General features: G+C 39.1%; 1 protein-coding gene across 6 annotated transcripts in view; it reads right to left on the bottom strand.

Annotated features, from left to right (window-relative positions):
* Musk (muscle associated receptor tyrosine kinase) overlaps positions 1–20,827 on the bottom strand; it is a 91,177-nt gene that overhangs the window by 54,027 nt on the left and 16,323 nt on the right. For all 6 annotated transcript variants that reach the window (XM_059255772.1, XM_059255773.1, XM_059255776.1 and 3 more), the window contains exon 5: positions 19,652–19,793. In XM_059255772.1, the coding sequence (XP_059111755.1) occupies positions 19,652–19,793 (142 nt within the window). The remainder of the gene's footprint in view (positions 1–19,651; positions 19,794–20,827) is intronic.

Here is a 20,827-nt window from a genome sequence, read left to right as displayed (position 1 = left end):
CTTAATTCTACTCATAACATCTTTATTGGGAAGAAGTAACTGGGAAACTTTCTGAGGGCAACCTTCAAAATTATTGGAAAAGAAAAAAAATGTCTTAAAGGAAGACTAATTAGGAGTGATGATCCATAATTTCATGGGACACTGGGAATAAAAATGCTAAGAAATCCAATGCAAGTAGTAATTAGGTAATAAATCACTCTGGAAGAAAATAAAGCATTATGAAAAGATAGTACAAACCTCAGCGAATAAGCCATGGCATTAAAGACAATGGGCAGTGACGAGAGGAAAGGCCAAGTTCAAGCACAAATTCGTAGCACTGAAAAAAGCAATACAAATGCTAGAAATCAAAACAGAATAAAAGTTTTCAAAAGAAAAAACAGAACAGCTAAAATTCATATACCTACGACACACATAATAAATTTGGACCTAGACAAGCTGATTGAAGAATCACCGAGAAAGAAGTTGACACTTAAGAATTTGTGAAGCCCTCAGTGCTTACAGAGAGGGAGGGGAAACCATGGAAGATCTGGGAAGATGGTGGAAGAGATTCGAGGCTCTCCTGACATCACAAGAGCGTGAAAGACTTAGAAGAGGGGAAGGGCAGAGAGGCAGTGTGTGAAGAGATGAGGTTGTAACTGTCTCAACTTGTAGCAACATCTGGATCTCTAGAAGCACTAAACATCTGGATCACTAGAAATACTAAAGTTGTGGCCGTTGAAATCAGAAAGTCGCCGGGCGGTGGTGGCGCACGCCTTTAATCCCAGCACTCGGGAGGCAGAGCCAGGCGCATCTCTGTGAGTTTGAGGCCAGCCTGGGCTACCAAGTGAGTTCCAGGAGAGGCGCAAAGCTACACAGAGAAACCCTGTCTCGAAAAACCAAAAAAAAAAAAAAAAAAAAAAAAGAAATCAGAAAGTCGTCATCACTTGTGAGGCCTTTAGAACAGCACTACAGGCAACACAAGCTGTATGGTGGAGTCAAATGGTTTTGCCTTGGTCTCAGAGCTCTTTCTTTACCGAAATACTTGAAAACGTCTTCGTCATTCCGACCAGAAGCAGAACCATAAGTCACTTAGGAAATGAATGTGTAGGAAGATTAATAATTATAAGCCGACATTTGTGTTTTTAACTGTGTCCTCCCTAAGGAAAAGAAAGCTGCCTGGTTTCTCTCCTTCAAGAGCACGCTGAATTTAATGACTCATTTCTAACACATAGAAGGTGGCAGAAGTGACTTCATGGCTTCTGAGTCTGGACTGTTAAAAAGAGAAAGAAAATCCACCCTGTTCTCCAGTGGATCTCAGGAAAACACTAAGTAAAGCTGTAACTTGTTGTAAGGACACTCAAGCTGCCCTGTACATGGACCCACAAGAGAAGGAACTGAGGATTGTCACCAGCCAGAATCAACTAGAACTAACCTGTGGGCATGCCAAGTTGGACCTGGCTCCTCCAACTTATCAAACTTTCAAAACAGTGAAGTAGTCAACATTTCAACTGTAAATATGACCCAGAGTATCCCAGCAAAATCACTCCATGATTCCCGACACATGGCAACGATGTTGTCCGTTGTCTTTAGCCATTGAGTTTTTTCTTTTTGGTTTTTTGAGACAGGGTTTCTCTGTGTAGCTTTGGTGCCTGTCCTGGATCTTGCTCTGTAGACCAGGCTGGCCTCGAACTCACAGAGATCTGCCTGGCTCTGCCTCCCCAGTGCTGGGATTAAAGGTGTGCACCACCACTGCCTGGCTAGCCATCGAGTTTCCAGGTGAGTTATTACACATTAATAGATAACTGGCACAGGCCCTATGACAAGCTAGGATAAAAGCATTGATTGTCAAAGATCGAAAGAAAAATGCCAAAGCTACCAGAAACCGGAGCTGGCTTACCAACAACAGAACAAGAATGACCGAGAATTTTCCATCATTTATTATGAGAAGTCATGGGGTAACACTGACAGAAAACATCTGCCAATTGGTATTTCAAAGCTCATGTAAAGCATGAGGGTAAACCAAGAACAATTCCATGTAAAAGAAGACATGGAGAAATGGCTCAGAGGTTAAGAGTGCTAGCCTCCCTTGCGAGGACAGGGGTTCAATTCCCAGCACCCACATGAAAGGTCACAACAGTAACTCCATTTCCAGGGGATCTGATGCCCTCTCTAGCCTCCTCAGGTACCAGGCAAGCATGTGGTACACAGACAGACATGCAGGTTAAACACCTATATACATAAAATATATTTTAAAAATCTGAAATAAAAGAAGACAGAGTCTAGTACCCATAGATTACCATGGAAGGAACTAATGAAGACTGTATTTAAGAAATGAGAAACTGAACATATAAAGAGAAAAGAAACATGAGAAAGAAATAGTGGTATAGAACCTGGTGTCTCATCTTAGCAGGAATATTAACTGTGATATCCTGTGACTTTAAACTGTTAGAACAAAAGCACCATCTCTGTGTTAAAAATGTCAAAGTCACCATTAAAGCAGAAATGATGACTCTAATGTCAGAATCAGCAAGCTGTGTGGAATGGAAAAAAGAGGGGACAATACATTCAGCAGGGAGAGGGGTTGGGATAAAAAGAAAGCAGATAAAATAAACAGCAAAATCAACACATAGTAAAGATAAGTAGAATCCTGAGGCTGAGGCAAAAGGATTCAAGTTCAAGGCTAGCCTGAGCTATCTAGAAAGGCCCTGTAAATTAATTAATTGGTTAATTACTTAACTCTAACAAATATTAGAAATAAGTTTTCAAATAAAGTATAGATGACTAAACTTATCTACTAAAAACAACCAATTCTCTTGGACTGGATTATTTTTACAAATCAAACTGTCTTCTGCTTACATCATAACAAGGTTAGAAATGAAGCAATCAAAGATGACAAAGCAATGAGAAAACCTCAAGTGAAAATGTATCAACAAAATTAATATCCAATAGAACAGAATTTATGATTAAAAAATCAGAGAGAAAAAGAGCAACATTGCCCAAAAGTTAAAACCACAACTTACAAAGGGGATTTAGAACAATAATGTACATGCATTCAATAAAATAATTTCAAATGAAGCTGTTAACAGGAGCATGTTGAGAGTTGATCATTCAATGTGAGGCTAAGGGACCTATTTTAGACGACAAGGCCAACCTTTAAAAGAGAAAGTCATAATTTTTTAAAAATGTAAATGAAGGAGAAAAAGAAAATCATGTCTTCTACTCGGGTCCAAGTACAATTTACTTTTGTGCCACGGTATAAATTTATGGACCATAAAACTAAAATAGAACAATTATGAATGCTACAAAGCAGCTTCTCAAAACAGCAGGTTGTAAGCCAAGTTCCCCTGGTTTCTACGTGCACCTTCCAAACAGAGCTCCTGACCATTCTGTTACACAGAGACTTCACGTGGTCATTGTATTAAAGACGAAGATTAAAGAAAATTCCTACAGTGTTTGTCAAGGAGAAATAAAAATTATCCCACCCATATAAAACACTGGGATTTTATTTGCCTTTTAAAAAGATCCTGTCTTCTGAAGATCGTCTGTCAGTTCTGCACTGTTCCTTTAGATGTTTGTAGCTTTCCTTGCAGTTAGTGCCTCAGAGAATCCTGTCTCTGGTACCACAGCTTTATCTAATTCCGGGGATTTTGCTAAGGACAATCTCAGAAACTGGGAAACCGTACTCATGACTAAAATAATCTCCTGGTGTTTATATATGATACCCTGGAACCACCCCAGTGTTGGATCTGAAAATTTTAATTTTAATTTTACTGCTTGCTGTTTTTTTTTTTTTTTTAAAATCTGGTTCTTGCTCGACTTCTGCAAATTTCAGTTTTTTCACCCAGAAGAAAAAAACGGAGTGATCGACTCCCAACTCAGAATTGTGGAGATTGAAAATTCATGAAAAGATGGGAGATACTTGGAAAAAATGGGGGAAGCTTGAGGAAGGGAATGGGGTATGCATATAATCAAGAAACATTGAGCACATGTATAAATTTTCTAAAAATATTTTCAAAGATATAAAATACGGATAGGAACTTAATGGGAGGAAGGGGGACTGTGTGGAGGTGAGAGGGGATGAGAGAATGCTGGACTGAGTGAGGTGACCAAAATATATTATAACACAACAAATTTGTAAAAGAATAAATTATTAATTTAATAATAAATTATTAATAAAATATTAAATTTTTAAAAATTAAAAGGCAGGATTTTATGAACCTGTCAATAATAATAATAATAATAATAATAATAATAATAAATAATTATAAACCATTGATTGAGGATACAGCTACAAAGCACCAGAGGCAAAGACTGAAGTGAGATTTCTATCTATCTATCTATCTATCTATCTATCTATCTATCTATCTATCTATCTATCTATCTTTATCATCTATCTATCTGTCTGTCATCAATCATCTGTCCATCTGTCTGTCTATTTATCTATCTATCATTTATCTATGATCTATCAATTGTCTATCATCTATCTGTTTATCTGTCTATTATCATCTATCTAACTATCTATCTATCTTTCTAGGATACCCTTCTGACACATGAAGGCTGTTCTGTCCCTTCAACATACTTCACAGGAGGTTTTATTTTATGTTTAATGTTGGCCTGCCTTAGCTCCCTGCTTTTTGGATATTGATCATGTTATGTGTGACTTTTTTTTTTATAGCTTTTAAAAGCATGTTCACAACTTCATTCCTAAACTAAACTATCTAAGAGAGGAACTACTCTGTGGAAAGACAAATTCATTCTATAGATACTGATGCTAAACCATGGATGTGAATCTCTGTAGGTTATTTTAATCTCTTCTAGAACTGTGTTTTCTAAGAATCATTGACTAAGAGACACCTCTTAGTAGACGAATGCTATCAACAGCCCAAGGGGTCATTTTAATAGTTTTCATTTATTTATTTTTCATTAACTGAACAAAAGAGGGTTGAAGAGCAATTGTGCTGTGGCTCTACAGAACTCTGTTTCTCAACAGATTACACTTTTGTTTTTCAATTATTAAAAGAAAATCTGGAAATAATAATAAACTTTAAAAAAAAAAAGCTTGGATTCTCTTTTTGACCCTTGGAAGCAAACAAAGAGGACCCTGGTATTACTATCTGTCTCTTCTTTTGAAGCAGAGCAGAGCAGGCATGAGGCAGTCCCCACTGTGGCTCCATCCCTGGAGGAAGTGGACCGGAAAGCCCATCCTCACCATGGCTCTGCACTGAGTCCTCAAAGGAAGAGCTATCACCTCATAAGACCAAGACTCTGCTGGCATCAAAGACATGTCCGTGACCTTTAGGATCATAGCATTTTTCTAGCTCATAAATAGGATTGGTGACTAACAAGCATGAGAAAGAAATATTTACCGAGTTGATCAGAGCAGAGCCTAGTGAACTCACTTGTTGGATGCTTAGGCTTATCTGTAGGTAGTACAATGATAAAAAAGAATTTTCCTTTTATTAAGTTGGTCCTGAAAATACCTCACTTTAGCCATCGGCTAATAAAGACTTGGGCTTCAGTTCCAAAGTACTTTTTCAAAGAAAAATCGCCTTCAGCTTTGGTGAGAAGAGAAGTTGAACTAGTTAATTACAGGAGGAGAAATCCTTCGAAGGCTACCCTTCTAAAACTTCTGTAACTGAAATAATTTTCCACTCACAAAAGCTTTGCAAATATAGAAAGTTCCACGTGTCATCCACCCAACTTCTCCTAATCTTATATAGCCACGGCAGGTATAAATAAAAATTAAGGTCATCTATCAAATTTTCTTCTTGATTGAAGCTCAAAAAATCAATTATTTTCTTTTATTTTTCAACTAGAACTTTTAGCTAGAAAAACAAATAGGAGCCTACCAGCCTTAACCACCTTAGTCTGAAATAGCACCACAGTATTCTGGTTTACTAAATGGCTTGGGCTGGTAATATCTGTGACTTTTTAGGTGGGATTCTGAGTGTTTAATAGGGCCATCTGCCTCCAAACTGTAGATTTCCACACTCACATCATCATTTAAAAAATATATTTGATACATAATGGAATCAAAAAGGACCTCAGTGAGAGCCTGATTCAAGTCACAGGCCTTAGTGGCCCTTGTAGTACCACTAATAGATGCTGCCCCAGACTCTCCCTTCTTACTGCTCTCTGAGTATGGGTCAGAGTCAGGCTCTCTGTGTGCATGATAGATCTACATTCCTTACCCCTGTTCATCTTCTTTTCCTCTCTCACTGAGGTGTGAGCCACACAATGGATGGCTTTTCATCGTCAAAGATCTGTTGGGTCCCACCTTTCTGAAGCTCTGAATTTCCCATGACTTTTCACTCCTTTTGGAAATATTCAAGACATGAACACATTTGTTATGGGTTGGACCTTGAATATCTCCCAATGGCCTATGTGCTATAAGGTTCTCTATTAGGAAGTGGTGAAACTTTTAGGAGGTAGAACTGGTTGGGAAGAATTTAGGTCACTGGAACCACCCTTGAAGAAGATATGGAACCCAGTCTTTACATCCAGGCCACTCTTAAGTGAACACAAGTCTCCTTTCTTACACACTCCCTACATGATGTATTGTGCTGCCCTAGACTCAAGGCCACCACAAGGCTAAGTGGCCATTGACAAAAATCTTCAGAATGGCTAGTCAAAACAAGCCTTTCCTCCTTTTAAGTTGGTTGTCTTGGGCATTTTGTCACAGTAACAGAAAGTTGACTGATACACATCTTAATTTTTTCATGTCTTTCTAAGCTATCTTATTACATTAAACATAGTAAGCACTAAACAATATAATAATTTTAAATTATGACATTTATGTCTTATTACTTGTGGGTAAGCTATCTGTTTAGACTTTTAAGATGCATAAGGATTAGTGACATTCTAAGTAGACATCTTCAAGTCACTGTTTCTTAAAATGTAGCTCATGAATCATCTTTAGACGGCCAAGCAAGCCAGAAGAGGTGTGCCGGCTTTCCTGGAGCTGGGGTTATAGGTGGTTATTAGCCACCTCATGTGGGTGCTGGAACCAGACTCCAGTACTCTCCAAGAGCAGCAGTGAGTACTTTCAGACACTAAATCCTCTTTACAGCTAGCTCTTCCATACAGGCAATGAGATGGGTACAATTCTGCCATGAAATTAAAAAAAAATAGTATATCTGATCCATTCAGTTTACTAGACACAACTAGGTTGCAAACCCTATTCTGAGATACATCCCAGAACAGGGGGTGGGGGTGCTGGAAACAGTGCAAGACGATGAGGCATATGAGACATTACTGGACGGAGCTTAGACATGCTATTTTGTCCATTTCCTTCAGTTGCTAAGGTTTTAAATCAGTTTTTACTTGAGATTTACTTAGGAACACTGTGATAGAAAAACCAATATTCCTGACAAGACTTTGGGGGCAAATATCCATTTTTATAAAGAGTGAAAAATGATGCAAGCTTGGGGAACACAAATTGTTCTTGTATTCGTGTTATATATATTTTTCTTTTTCTAGAGAAGTTGTCCCCTCATAGCTTCTTTCCGGTGTGCTACTAAAAACACGTTCCTCTTTCATACACCTCCTTCCATAAGCTTTCCAACACCACTCATCACAGTGGGGCCAAAGCAAAGCTATAATCTCTAACAAGCAGCAGGCATGCAGGTGCAAGGCGATGCTGATTGAGGGTGGATTTATGTTCTTTGGAACCCAGATGAGCAGTCGGGAATGTTGACATTCTGTTTATGAAATATGAGAAACCTAGCCAGAAGCTTGCTCTGGATAGAAGTCATCAAGCTTTATAACAATGCTTGCAGCAGATGAGAATTCTGAGCACAGCTAGTATTTATGAGAAGCTGCCGTGGACACTGCTCTGCTCATCTGGAGAACTCTGTTCTCAGTATCTCCGTCCCTCCCTCTCTTTTTTTACACATGAAGAAATAGACTTTCAAAGGTCAAATAAGTTATTCAAACTTTTGTAACTAGTAAGCAGAACCAGGATTAACACCCAGGTCCAGCCAATTAGTATGCAACCCCTCCGGAGGCCTGATCCTTGCTACTTCTGTGTACAAGAAGGAGTCACAAATGGATGGTGGAAGATGGTCTAGGAAACCAGGACCCCCTCGTTCTATTGCTAACCTTGATATCAAATTTCATTATCTGCAAATTAACTTATTTCTTATGCCCCCCCATTCCAGATGTAAAGTAATGATTACAATTCTGATAGACTCAAACTTAATAAAAATGATCTGTTTTAAATAAAAATTTCTGTTTTGCCATTGATGAATTGCATTGTTTCTGCCTCAAAGATGCAGTTGACACATGAAATAAAGGACTGTTATCGTCTTCATGAATGTTAACATCATTGTTTGGGATTGCAAAAAATATTTAATTAACTCTACTTAAGTGGCAAGTGGAGGACCCAGGTTTTGAACTCAGGAAATTTATCCTAGGCTCTGGAGCCCATCCAGTTTCCATGACAATCTGGAGCATATGCTGTTAGCCAGAACAGTATGTTCCCTCCAAGAATCATACATTACATAGACTCTCATTCATGGAGGCAGATATACTGATTCAAATCTCAAAACTATACATTTGATGTCTGAGGAAAATAACTAAAGGTAAAATTACTTGAACTCCTGCTCATCATAGAATTTAAAAAGCTTTCCATGGTCTCTTTGCATCCAAATACATGAATTTTCAATTTGAATTTAAGCCCCCCAAACAACAGAGTAACTTTTATCTATCACTTAGCACCTGGAACATTGATCGGTCATGTTTGTTAGGTATATTATTTTATTAAAGTTTCCTATTCTGTATATGTGTATTTCTGTGTTTTAAAATGAGACCAGTCATTTTAATACACAGAAAGTGAAAATCAAAACTTCCTCTAACTAGAGACCATCAATTTCTGTTCAAATTTACTTCTCATTTCAAATAATTAATAAATAAATAAACATTGAACAAACCATTTACTTGTTTTCAAGCCTATTTTCTTTAGAGTAAATTAAAAGGGCCTCCACATCCCTCTGACTTACATGGTTATTTATTCAGTAATATAATTACTAATGTACCTTCTATTCCTTGGAGTCTTTAGTGACAAGTCTACAAAGACAGGACCATTGTCACATTCTTCCCCTAAGGTCTTACAGAACTCTAGGAAACCACACAGAACATCCAAATCAGTAGGTCAGACTCTTCTTGGAGCATGCACCTATCAAATCATGCAGATTTAGTTTTGCCAAAGATAGCCCCTAGGGATATCAGAGGCTTAGTCCTTTTTCTTTTGTTTGATTTTAAATGCAGGATCTACTCACGACAGCAAAGCAAACCTGTTAGTGGCATCCAACAAGTAGACCTGCTGCTGAGAACAGGACCACTGCACATCCATTCAAACTGCAATCACTGAGACACAGCACACATGGGGTTAAATACCTCTCTCTGTGGCATTTGTCATATTAAGAGCTGTAGCATAAACAAAGGAAAAAGCAAGTCAAATGTGATATAAATATTACACAATTGATTCCACTCTTGTAAATGCAACAGGAAAATCTGATCTCCAACAGAGGAGGCAGGCAGAAGTCTAAGATTGTGAAAACAGTGCTATCTATTATATGTATGTTTATTAGTATAAACTTCAGAAATATGATAGATGATCAAGAGATTGGTGGGCTTGTAGCTAAGTAGATCAATGACATAGATAGATGATAGTTGGATGGATGGATGGATGGATGGATGGATGGATGGATGGATGGATGGATGGATGGGTGGATGGATGGGTGGGTGGGTGGAAAATAGGTGAATAGGTAGATAGGAAGATAGGTAGATAGGTGGTAGGTGGGTAGGTAGATGGACAACTAAGTGGGTGGATAAGTTGTAGATAGATGGGTAGATAGATAGATAGATAGATAGATAGACAGACAGACAGACAGATAGATAGATAGATAGATAGATAGATAGATTGATAGGTGGGTGGATAGATGGACAGATAGGTAGACAGACAGGCAGACAGAGACACATCGTTGTGTATTTAGTTTAGGAGGATCTACTTGGTTGTTTGAAAAAAAAATCTCGAGGAGACAAGTTTCTAGACTTGGCCAGCTGCATGGGTATGCAAGTAAAGCTTCCAGACTGCAGGAAAACTGTTGATAGCCCTCGGGTGCCCAGACTAGGAACAGAGACTCATGTCCTGGAGCCACTTAAAATTTCCACACTGCTTGCTTTCCCTCCCTACTGCCAACATTCCTGTTCATGTGGAGATAAGATGTGCTTTTCAAAGCCTCGTGGACACAGAAGAAGCTAAATGTTAGAGAAGCATACAGCAGCCCTTTACATAGAAGGACTCTGTACACATTCTTGTCCGCTTCCAGCCCCCTCTGGCTCTCATGTGCCCCTTTTGTATAGAGATTAAGCCACATCACACAGTGAAAGCTCCAGGAAGTCTCAGGCAGCTCCAGCTTCCTTTCTGTCCAACCTTTATTTCTCCATAGCTTAAAATGCCAGAAGCAAGCCAACTCGTAAGAGATAATGCCGTCACCAGGGATCTTGGCACATTCCAACATCAATCTGTTTTAATTTGGGTCTTGAGAACTCTCCACTCATTTCATTTTTCTTCATCTAACAGGACTCATGTGGATGTGATATCTACATGATGCAGTAAGATCTATATTCAGTGCCAGATAAGGAAATCCTGTCACCCATGGTTAAGTCAAGAACACAAGGAAATGAAAACAAAACAAAAATTTAAAAAACCATGCATTGTAGCCGGGTCCTTCCCAATGATGAAAAGGCTTATAGCAAAGACCCATATGACCACAAAAACAAGAAAAAAATACACCATCATACTAAAAATGTTTTAGTTCTGTAGGATTAATTACTATTTATTAAATATATTTTAAAGAGGTTTATGCCACTGGTTAAGAATAGGAGCAAAGGGGCTGGAGAGATGGCTTACAGGTGAAGAGCACTTGCTGCTCTTGCAGAGGATCAGGGTTCAGTTCCCAGCACCCAGGACAGGTAGCTCTCAATTGATTGTAACTCCAGCTCTGGGGGATCTGACACCCTCTTCTCAACTCTGTTGTTACCTGCAAGCATGTGATGTACACACATACACTCAGGCACCACACATACATACTCATAAAATGAGAAGATGAATCTGTTTAAAGGGAGAATGGGAGACGAAATTCAATCTATCCCTGCAGAGTTGTTCCCAGTGACCATCTGACTTTGAAAGCCAGCCTTCCCATTCACATCAGCACTTTCCAGTGTCATCTCCCTGGGCCACTGAGTATCTGCCCCTGGCTTTAGAGGTGCTCAGGGGGAAACATCAGATACACAAGAAAACACTTTGGCTCACTCTTTGGATGTGAACCATATCTAAGTAAAATGTAGAGCCTATTAGGTAGGCAGGACTTGCCCTTGAGAAAAATATTCCTACTCTACACCACTGGAAAGTCACTGTCTCTGATTTCAACCTAACAAAAATAACAAAGGGTAACAATTCCTTGAGGAGCAAAACTTTGTATGGCACCATTCCACTGGGGAAAATGGCATTTTTGCTTCTGTGGGACTTGGTTAAGATAAGTGATGGCAAGGAGAAGATAATTTCTAGTCTAATAGAAGGCAGCTTTATAAGCTAGTATGCTTAGCTTATTTCTGATAGCTGGATATTAATTCTCATATTTGGAGATAGTTAAGGAATGGCCATAGCTAAAGGCTGAAAAACCACAGTCTAGGTACGTCTTCCTTTAGCCTCTGTAAGATCAATTCCAATAAGCATTGACGTGCACAATAAAGGGATAAAGATAGCCATCCCTGATTGTAAGAAACTGATGATTCTACAATGTGACCAAGATATATGGCCAAATACTAAAAATGAGCATTTTGGGGTTTATGTAAGAGATCAAATAGATTTTCCTGGTTGTTTCCTGCCGTAAAACTTATCCTAAATTCATTGTTCCCAAGGTCCCAGAGACAAAGTCAATCTTCCATAGGAGGGTGGGCATAGTCATGAGACTAACAGCCCTTTTCTGCAGTCCAGATGACTATGGAATTCGGGAAACATCAGGAACTCCCTGACAAGGTCTAACCAGTGTACCTCCTCAGGTCTCACCTCGAAGAGTGCTGCCCTTTTCTACGGGAACTTAAATTTGTTTTATATTTTCCTCTTTGCTGTAAGTCAGTAGCCAGTGATGCTGGAAAGCACTCATGAAGATCAGAGCCCAAACTCAGTGTTCATGCGTGAGCCTCCAAACTGCTAGAGAATCTGAACAAAAATTTCAGGTTTCTGCTTGTCAGTACAAAAAGGAGCCAGGTGCACAGAGAATCTAGGCATGTACTTATTCTATGACCCCTTCACCTACTCTATCTAGAAAGTTCTGTCTACTTCCTCTGTAAATGTCAGGCAGATGGCTTCTTGGATTGATTTCATTCCCTGAGGGAAGGGCATGCTTTGTATTCTGCTCACCCAGGTCCTCACCCCAATATTCTTCAACTGAAAGCGAGTGCTAGTCAACCTCTAGGCTAGATCGATGGCTTTTGACTAAACTTTTCCCATCCTTGAATTTGTTCCAGAACATCATGGAACAACAAGTCTGCAAAAACAACACATCACACTGATGAATGGAAAGACTCACGATATCTCATCAGAGCAGTGCAATGTTTGGAAGGTATACTTTTTCAAAGCATGAACATGTGTATTAACTGTTTCTAACTAGAAAAGTCTCTCTACAAAGGTTCAAAAAGCATAGGACTATTTGAATTCTGTAATCCAAGTAGCTGCTCACATAATTCTATACGGGAAGATGCAGGCTACTAGCTCTGATATACATTTACTCTAGCATATCTTATAACATGCAATGGTGTTTAGCTTTTTTTTTTAACTTATGAACAATTATATAGGTAATTAATTGGTATTTTTCAAGTATGTGGTAATCCCAGTGCAAGGACTTATTAAAGAAGAAAAAACATAGCCTGAAAATAATTATGTATTGTTCACTATATGCCTGTATTAACCAATGCTCATGGCAACTTAAGATATAGATGGTGGTTTTGTTTGTATTTTAAAGATGGGGAAAATGAGACTCAGAATATGTGTGATGGATATTCTTAGACATAAAAATCTATTTCGCCGGGTGGTGGTGGCGCACGCCTTTAATCCCAGCACTCGGGAGGCAGAGCCAGGCGCATCTCTGTGAGTTCGAGGCCAGCCTGGGCTACCAAGTGAGTCCCAGGAAAGGCGCAAAGCTACACAGAGAAGCCCTGTCTCAAAAAACAAAACAAAACAAAACAAAACAAAAATCTATTTCATTCTTTTTTAATGGCTGGATAGAATTTCATCATAGTCTCCTTTTTTATTGATATACATTATAATTCTTTTTAGTTTTTGCTATTATATGCAACTTTGTAGCAACTAATCTCAAATATACTTATATAATTTTCATGTGTGTGGTTTTTCGAGACAGGGTTTCTCTGTGTAGTTTTGGTGCCTGTCCTGGATCTCGCTCTGTAGACCAGGCTGGCCTTGAACTCACAGAGATCCACCTGTCTCTGTCTCCAGAGTGCTGGGATTAAAGGCGTGAGCCACCGCTGCCCGGCTACTTATATAAATTTTTATTTAGACAGGTCAGAATTTAAATTATTATGACAAATCTGTGTAAATCTTAAAGGTTGATATTTTTTTTTAAAGACCACCATTAAACTATCCCAAATTATCAACTAATTTGAAAGTGATTGCTCAGTGTGTTATTCTTTGCATGCAATTGTCTTTTCTTCAACATTTCAATAACATCTAGTTGTTTTATTATGATACATCTGGATAAAGCTGACTCTGTTGACTGATCAGGACTTGATGTTCATGGCCTACTTGAGGGTTTAAGTCTTCCATTACATCTGGTACATTCTCAATCATGTTCTTGAGGACTGTTTTTGTTTTTGTTTTTTAATTTTATGTTATCATATTTTTCATTATTTCTAAACTCATTTCATCTTTTTTCATCTTTTTAAATCTAGTTGCACTGGTGTCAAATTCTAAAGTGGTTTTTTAAATGAATTAAAGATCTCTTTGTCTCTATCATTACTCTTCCATCAGATTTCAATTTTATCCATTATATTTTTCATTATTAAAAGTATTTTCTCAAAATTGCCTTTCTGTTTTCTTTTTCTTTTCTTTTTTCTTCTCCTCCTCTTCTTTCTTCCTTCCTTCCTTCCTTCCTTCCTTCCTTTCTTTCTTTCTTTCTTTCTTTCTTTCTTTCTTTCTTTCTTTCTTTCTTTCTTTCTTTCTTTCTTTCTATTGTTGTTTTTCAAGACAGGGTTTCTCTGTGTAGCCCTGGCTGTCCTGGAACTCACTCAGTAGACCAGGTTGGCCTTGAACTCAGAGATTCACCGGCCTCTGCCTCCATGAGTGCTGGGTGTGCCACCACTGCCCAGCTCAAAATTGCCTTTCATCTTTCTAAAATACTGTTTAATTTATTCTTTGAAAATTTCCCTCATGCATACAATACAACTTGCTCATATCCATCCCCACTCCTCACTTCACATCCTCTTCTTCTTAATTTATTTTCTCATCTCACAATGGGTCCAATCAGCGATGCCCATATTCGCATGGGTGTGAGGTCATCCACTGAGGCATGACCACTCCCTAACAGCCATGGACTGCCAGTGACTGCCAATAGCTACTCTGTGGGGATGAGACTTCAGAAGCCCCTCTCCTCCAGGTTGGAATTTTAATCTGCAAACATACATTTTTTAACTGTTCCTCCTTTTGTGTCTTTAACTGCTTTGAGCATATTTATTTATGTTCCCTACTGTGTAATTCTGCTGACTGCATTCCTTTCCATTGTGCTGACTCACACTTGCTTGAGTCCCTTCCCACGCAGCTACAATTCATGCTGCGAACTCATCCTTACTGTTTTCACCCATCAAACTCTTGTGTCTCCTGATTAAGGCACTTCCACTTTCAACATTTTTCTTGTTAGACTTTTCACTTACAACTCACTCTTTATGTTCATTTCTCGCTCCAGGGATCCCCAGACTGCATTGTTGTATTGATTTAATATCATACCTCTGTGTTCTGAGTGTTTAATATTTGTTTCTAAGAAGACTTTCTTTTACTCTCTCATAATTAAAATTCAGGAAAAGATATACAAATGCGTGTGCATGCGTGTGTGTGTGTGTGTGTGTGCATGTGTGCGTGTGTGTGTGTGTGTGTCTACCTGTCTGTCTTTGCACACCCATGAATTATCCTGGCTCCTCTTGCCATCACTAATCTTCTCAGCCCTAAGCAAGGGTCTCAGTGTTTGTTTCTACCTCTTATGGGGTCCAAAACCTTGTCTTCCCATCTCTATGGATCTTAAGACTGGGAGACGGAGACGGGCACCTCACCCACTGCCGCAGAGCAATGGGGAACCTGCTTGGGAGCTTAGTAACAAAGTTGCTCAATTTCTAATGATTTCTGGTGTCCAAATATTGACAATTTATCACCGTGAATTATGTCACTAAAATCCTGAATTTCTAAACTGTTGTAGTAGGAAGGCTTTCATGTCATCATATCTGTCCTATTGCTAGAGCTATAAGATTTAAGCCCAGGCCTCAACCCACCTAGAGTCAGTGTTTGGATATTAAGCTACATGAATTTCATGCATAAAGATTCTGGATTCAGAACTTCACTCTCTTGGGGGATATTTTCTTGCCCTATTCTCCTTTCTGCCAAGATTCCAATACTCAGGTCTTGCCTTTAAACATAACGTAAACATATTTTTTCTAAACATATATCTGTAGAGTAGATCAAAATTCGTGTTGTTGGCGAGGAGCGTGATTCGGCCATGCTTCAGTCATGCAGAGGAGGCCCCTCCTTCCATATCCATGATCCTGTCCTAAAACCTTAAAGTTGTTCCTCAATCCCACATTTCCTTCTGAGTCATCCTTCCCATCCCACAGCTATTTTAAAATCTTTCCACTCTCCTTGCCCCTGCCCCCACCCCATGCCCTCCTTACAGAGGATAACCTACTGTAAGGTTATCCTAAAGGGAGCAGAGACCATGAGAACAGCCTTCTGAAACCCAAAATGCCTGATTTATAAACTGATTTGTATTGGAAAATGTCTCCATTTCCCTTCTTACTCCAAGGAAGAAAGTTTTCTTGCCCCTAAGGAGAGCAGCTGTATAATGTATCACGGAAGCCTAGTCACTTCAGAAAGCAAAAGCGGGATTCTATTAATAATTATTCCAGGACAACAGGTGTGAAGCGGAACTGTCCTGGGAAAACAGGACATGTGGTCGTATAAAGTTTGTAGTTCCACCTGAACCCTGAGTGTAATCCCTGTGAGTGCCGAAGTACCACGCTCCTTGGACCGTGTCCCCCTCCTCTGTATGGTCAAATTTCCCTTCTTAGGATATTTTAACATGCTCCGTCTTTCTAGCCACTCCCTAGTCTGACTCTTCGCCTCTTTGTGCCTAGCTCATTGAAAAACTTGTTCCTCACTCCTCTTTTTCTCTCTGCATTTACAGGATTCTGGATTCTTCTTCTCTCGATTCCATCCTGATGCTGCTCTAGACAATATCTTGGAGAACCATCTTGCCTTAACCCTCACTGTTCCTTGATTTCCCAAAATGGCACAGCATAGGACCTTCCTATTTTGACAAGTACTCTGAGTGACAAGTGTACGAGGTCCTCAATGTAAAGCATTTAGATCAACAGGACATTTTAGCATTCTAGGCATCCCATCCCTTCTGAAAGGCATACTCACTGGACCAGCTTGAGTTTCATTGGGAAGTCTGCATGTCACAGGTGGTATCTTTTGACATGAGACAGAGGGTAATATGGTGGTTTGGGTGAGAATGACCCCCATAGGCTCATATGTTTCAATATATGGTTCCCAGTGGACAGAACTATTTGGGAAGGATTCAGAGGTATGGCCTTGTTGGAGAAGGCATGTTACTGAGGGTTAGGTTTTGAGATTTCAATCCCAGTGTGCCTTCTCTGCCTTCTGCTTGTGAATCAAGATGTGAGCTCTCAGCTGTTCCTACTGCCATGCCTTTGCTTCATCATTGTGGACTCCAACTCTCTGAAACTGTAAGCCAAATTAAACGCTTTCTTTTATGAGTTGCTTTGGTCATGGTGTTTTGTCATAGCAACAGTACAGTAACTAATAGAGGTAGTTATTTGTCTACCTCTATTGTCTGTCACTTTAGAGACCTGGAAGCCTGAAGATGGTAATTTAAAAAGAGTTGTACATCCCGTGTGACAGGGTATTTCTTTCATAATTTGTTATGGCAGCTAAGATGTGCTTAGTGCACTGTACACAGTGTGTTGACATGCCTGGTGTATTTGGTTAGAGGCTACTATTGGTATGCCCATCTGTAGCTGGCATAAAACAGCCTCAAACAGCAGGGTAGAGTTCTGCTTCAAAAGAGCAATATCATAACTAACATGAAGTTACTAAGTGGGTAGATACATACATTTATCAGTTCCAACTAAACATGACCCAGCCTTGCCTTCAGCCCTCACCTCTTCAGGACCAGCAAGCATTTGCAGGTATTTTGAGGCATCTCCCAACTATCTTGCTATCACTTTTCCATGCATTTTGAGTTGTAGGTTGAACCAACTCTTCCTTAAGTAGGTTCTGTCTGAACTGTAACTTGTGCATATGCCCAGCTCTTTGTGAACAAGGAAATCAACTTCAACTTTTAGGAACTTCCTGAGCCAAAACAGATTTGCTGTGGTCTTTTTATGTCTTAATGGCAATAAAAATCATGACAGATATCATTTATGCTATGCTTATGATGTACTAGTATATCACACTTTGGGGGCATTTTGATCAGAAGCAGAGGAAGTGGAATAGACATAGGAGCTGAAATGATTGTCTTACCAACTGTTAGAGAAGTTCAAATGTTAGCACGTGCTCTCAGCCATAATGAAGGTTTGAAAAACCTCCAGCATATGTTAACAGTCAAAGCAACAAGCGTGATCATTTTGGTGTTAGGAAGACGGACGTGGTGTCCCATCTTATTGTTTCAAAATTAAGCGGCAGGGAAAGAGCGGACTGTGTAAATGGGCTCCAGCGAATTAGTATTGGTGATAAATTTCTCTAAGTCAATTTGCAACAAATTGTTTTAATAGCTGGAATTTGATAGATTGATAAGGGATGCTTTTTGTAGAATTTTATGTGAATGGACAACATTCATTCTACACCATTCTATGGAGCATTCAAAGCAATCCTGGACCTAGGCAGGAATTCAGTGTATCTGAGGTAGGTTTCTGAATGCAGTTGTATGTTTATTTAGATTTCACTGGAAAAAATGTCAATTGCATCCTAATCCTTACATAAAATTGATAGTTTAGAAGGTATTAAGTTATACCGACTATATTGAGAACTATGTCAAGATATATATCTATAATATGTGTTCTTATCTAAGATATATTATACATTATATGTATTATTTGCCATTTCCTAATGGAAATTTTATGAGCAGTTGGTGTAATGACTCCATAAAAATGTTGCCCCTACTAGAGACAGATATGGAAAAGGAGGTAATTGAAACTGTGAGAGAAAGGACATGGGGCTACTCAGGAAATAAAAACAACTTCAGTAAAAGTCTGAGTCAGAAGAGAAATTGCAGCAAAGGGTAGATTTCAGCCAAAGCAGAGCGGGGTGGCTCAAAAATCTGGGATCCATCAAAATCTTTCTTGATTTAATCACTGTTGCTGCTTGTATATCTAATCCAACATTTCATCAGTCAGAAAAGAAAAATAAAAGCAGAAAAATCTGTAGCCATTGTCTGTGAAGTACATTCAAGGCCAGACTGCTGGTATAATCAATAGCTTATTAATTCCTTAAACTTGATTTTACAGAGGAGAAAAAAGTCAGAGTTCTTGAATCCATGGCTCAGAACAGGAAAAGTTAGAAAGGATTTCACAACTGAGGAGCTCACACAGTACAGGTCTGCTGGCAGTCCCCGCCCCCTGCCCCCGCCCCTGCCCCCATTTGTGGATAATAGGCTTGCTTTCTCACAAAATACACCCTGATTACAGTTTTTCTTCCTTCTACTCCTTCCCATTCCTCCCCACCCCCCTCCCATTTGGATCCTAATTCCTATTTTTAAACCAAATGTGATAAAATTTTAGGTAAAGAACCAGATGAATAGGGAATAGAACACTAAAATTTGTTTGGATTCTGGTTTCTCAGTAAGGATCTTTCCCACCAATTTATTGAATTAACTAATAAAAAAAAAAAACACTTTACAAACAATTACTATGTTGAAAGCATTAATTGCTACATGGTTCACAGAATTAAGACCATGTTTTATATATTTGATTCATTATCTTATTTTTCTCATCTTTTGTGAAGCCCTAATTTGAAAAAGATTTTTCCATTTTTCTATTGTTTAGAAATCAATCCAAATGTATTAAAAGATAAAATTACTGTCTCCAAATTTATAAATAAGGCAATTGTCCAAGCCAAAAAGTCACACTAAAATGGTGCCATCTTGTTTTGTCATTATCATGAATTTTGTTTGCTGCAATGGTCAAACTTATCAGCATCTGGGGCAATAGATAGAACCTGATCTTTCAAGCTAGGGATATGTCTTCTGACTTCTTTGTTGTCATAGTCTTGCCCTCAGAGCTGATGAACCACAGCTTCCTACATCACATCTTTCTCAGTCCAGAGCATAGCCTTCCCAGCAGACGGTGATGGACGCATGCTGCCTCTTACCCTCAACTTCCAACTTCACAAGTTTGGAATAAGCTGTGCCCAGGCTGTTCTTTGCCACACATCGGTACTGTCCTGCATCTTCCTTTTGCACATTATGGATCCTTAAACTCCCCGATTCCAGAACTGCAATGCGGGAATTTTCCTGCCAAAGACAGGGACATGTTTGAAAACAGCCTCAGCCTCAGTCAAAGACACACTTGCCTTATTCCATTGATTTATCACTGTCCTTAAAACCCAAAATATCAGCCTCTACCCTACCCATGCACGTTAACATAGACTACTGAGACCATGCAAGATCATGTGAATTCACCATCTCAGTGATCTCATGAGATTGCATCTATCCTTTACCCCCCTCAACTCATTCAAACACAGCACTAATCATGACTTCCAAAAGTCATGTTTATGTCTGTTTGATTGAAAGCATTGTGCTTTGGGGCTGGAGGTGTAGCTCAGTGGTGGAAAATGTGCTTAGTATACACACAGCCATAATTTCACCCCCAGAACAAAACACGAAGCAAGATAAAAATTTAAAACATTGCTTTCAGTTACCACGCTTTACCATATACCCTTAGGGTAGCCTTAGGAGAATGCATATCCTTTGAGGATTTTAAAATTACTCCTTGGAATTCAGATGTGAGATTTGTCTTCTCTTTTTGAATTCACTGTAACTTGAGTAAGGTGGACAGAGTCAGTCATGTTGCTTTTTATTGTAGAAAATGCATCCAGACTTATAACAAAAGGAAAGCCATGGCGTGTAAATATTGTCATTAAAGTTGGCAAAGCTCATCAGATTTATAGTTTGTTTCAGTTATTTGATATATGCTGACAACTATGTATTATTTCCCGTGGAGTGTGCACGGCCTGGTAAGATGGGAACAGAGTCTGTAATCTCATTTTTAGGTGAGACAAAGCCATGGAGATGATCATGATGCAGAATAATAATTTATTAGTAAGCATGGAGACAATACACAGAAGCGTTACAAGCTAAGCCAATAAATAGCACATCTTGTGTGTGTGTGTGTGTGTGTGTGTGTGTGTGTGTGTGTGTGTGTGTGAATGTGGTATATCTACATGCCTGTGCAGATGTGTGCATCTATGTGCATGTATGTGGCCAGAGGCAGATTTCAGATGTCCTGATCTATTGCTCTCCTTTGAGCCAAAATCTTAACTGAGTTT

The sequence above is a fragment of the Peromyscus eremicus genome, chromosome 2 (genome assembly GCF_949786415.1).
Source record: "Peromyscus eremicus chromosome 2, PerEre_H2_v1, whole genome shotgun sequence".
Lineage (NCBI taxonomy): Eukaryota > Metazoa > Chordata > Mammalia > Rodentia > Cricetidae > Peromyscus > Peromyscus eremicus.
The sequence above is the reverse complement of the archived record's forward strand: the minus strand, read 5'-3'. Positions and strand labels throughout refer to the sequence as shown.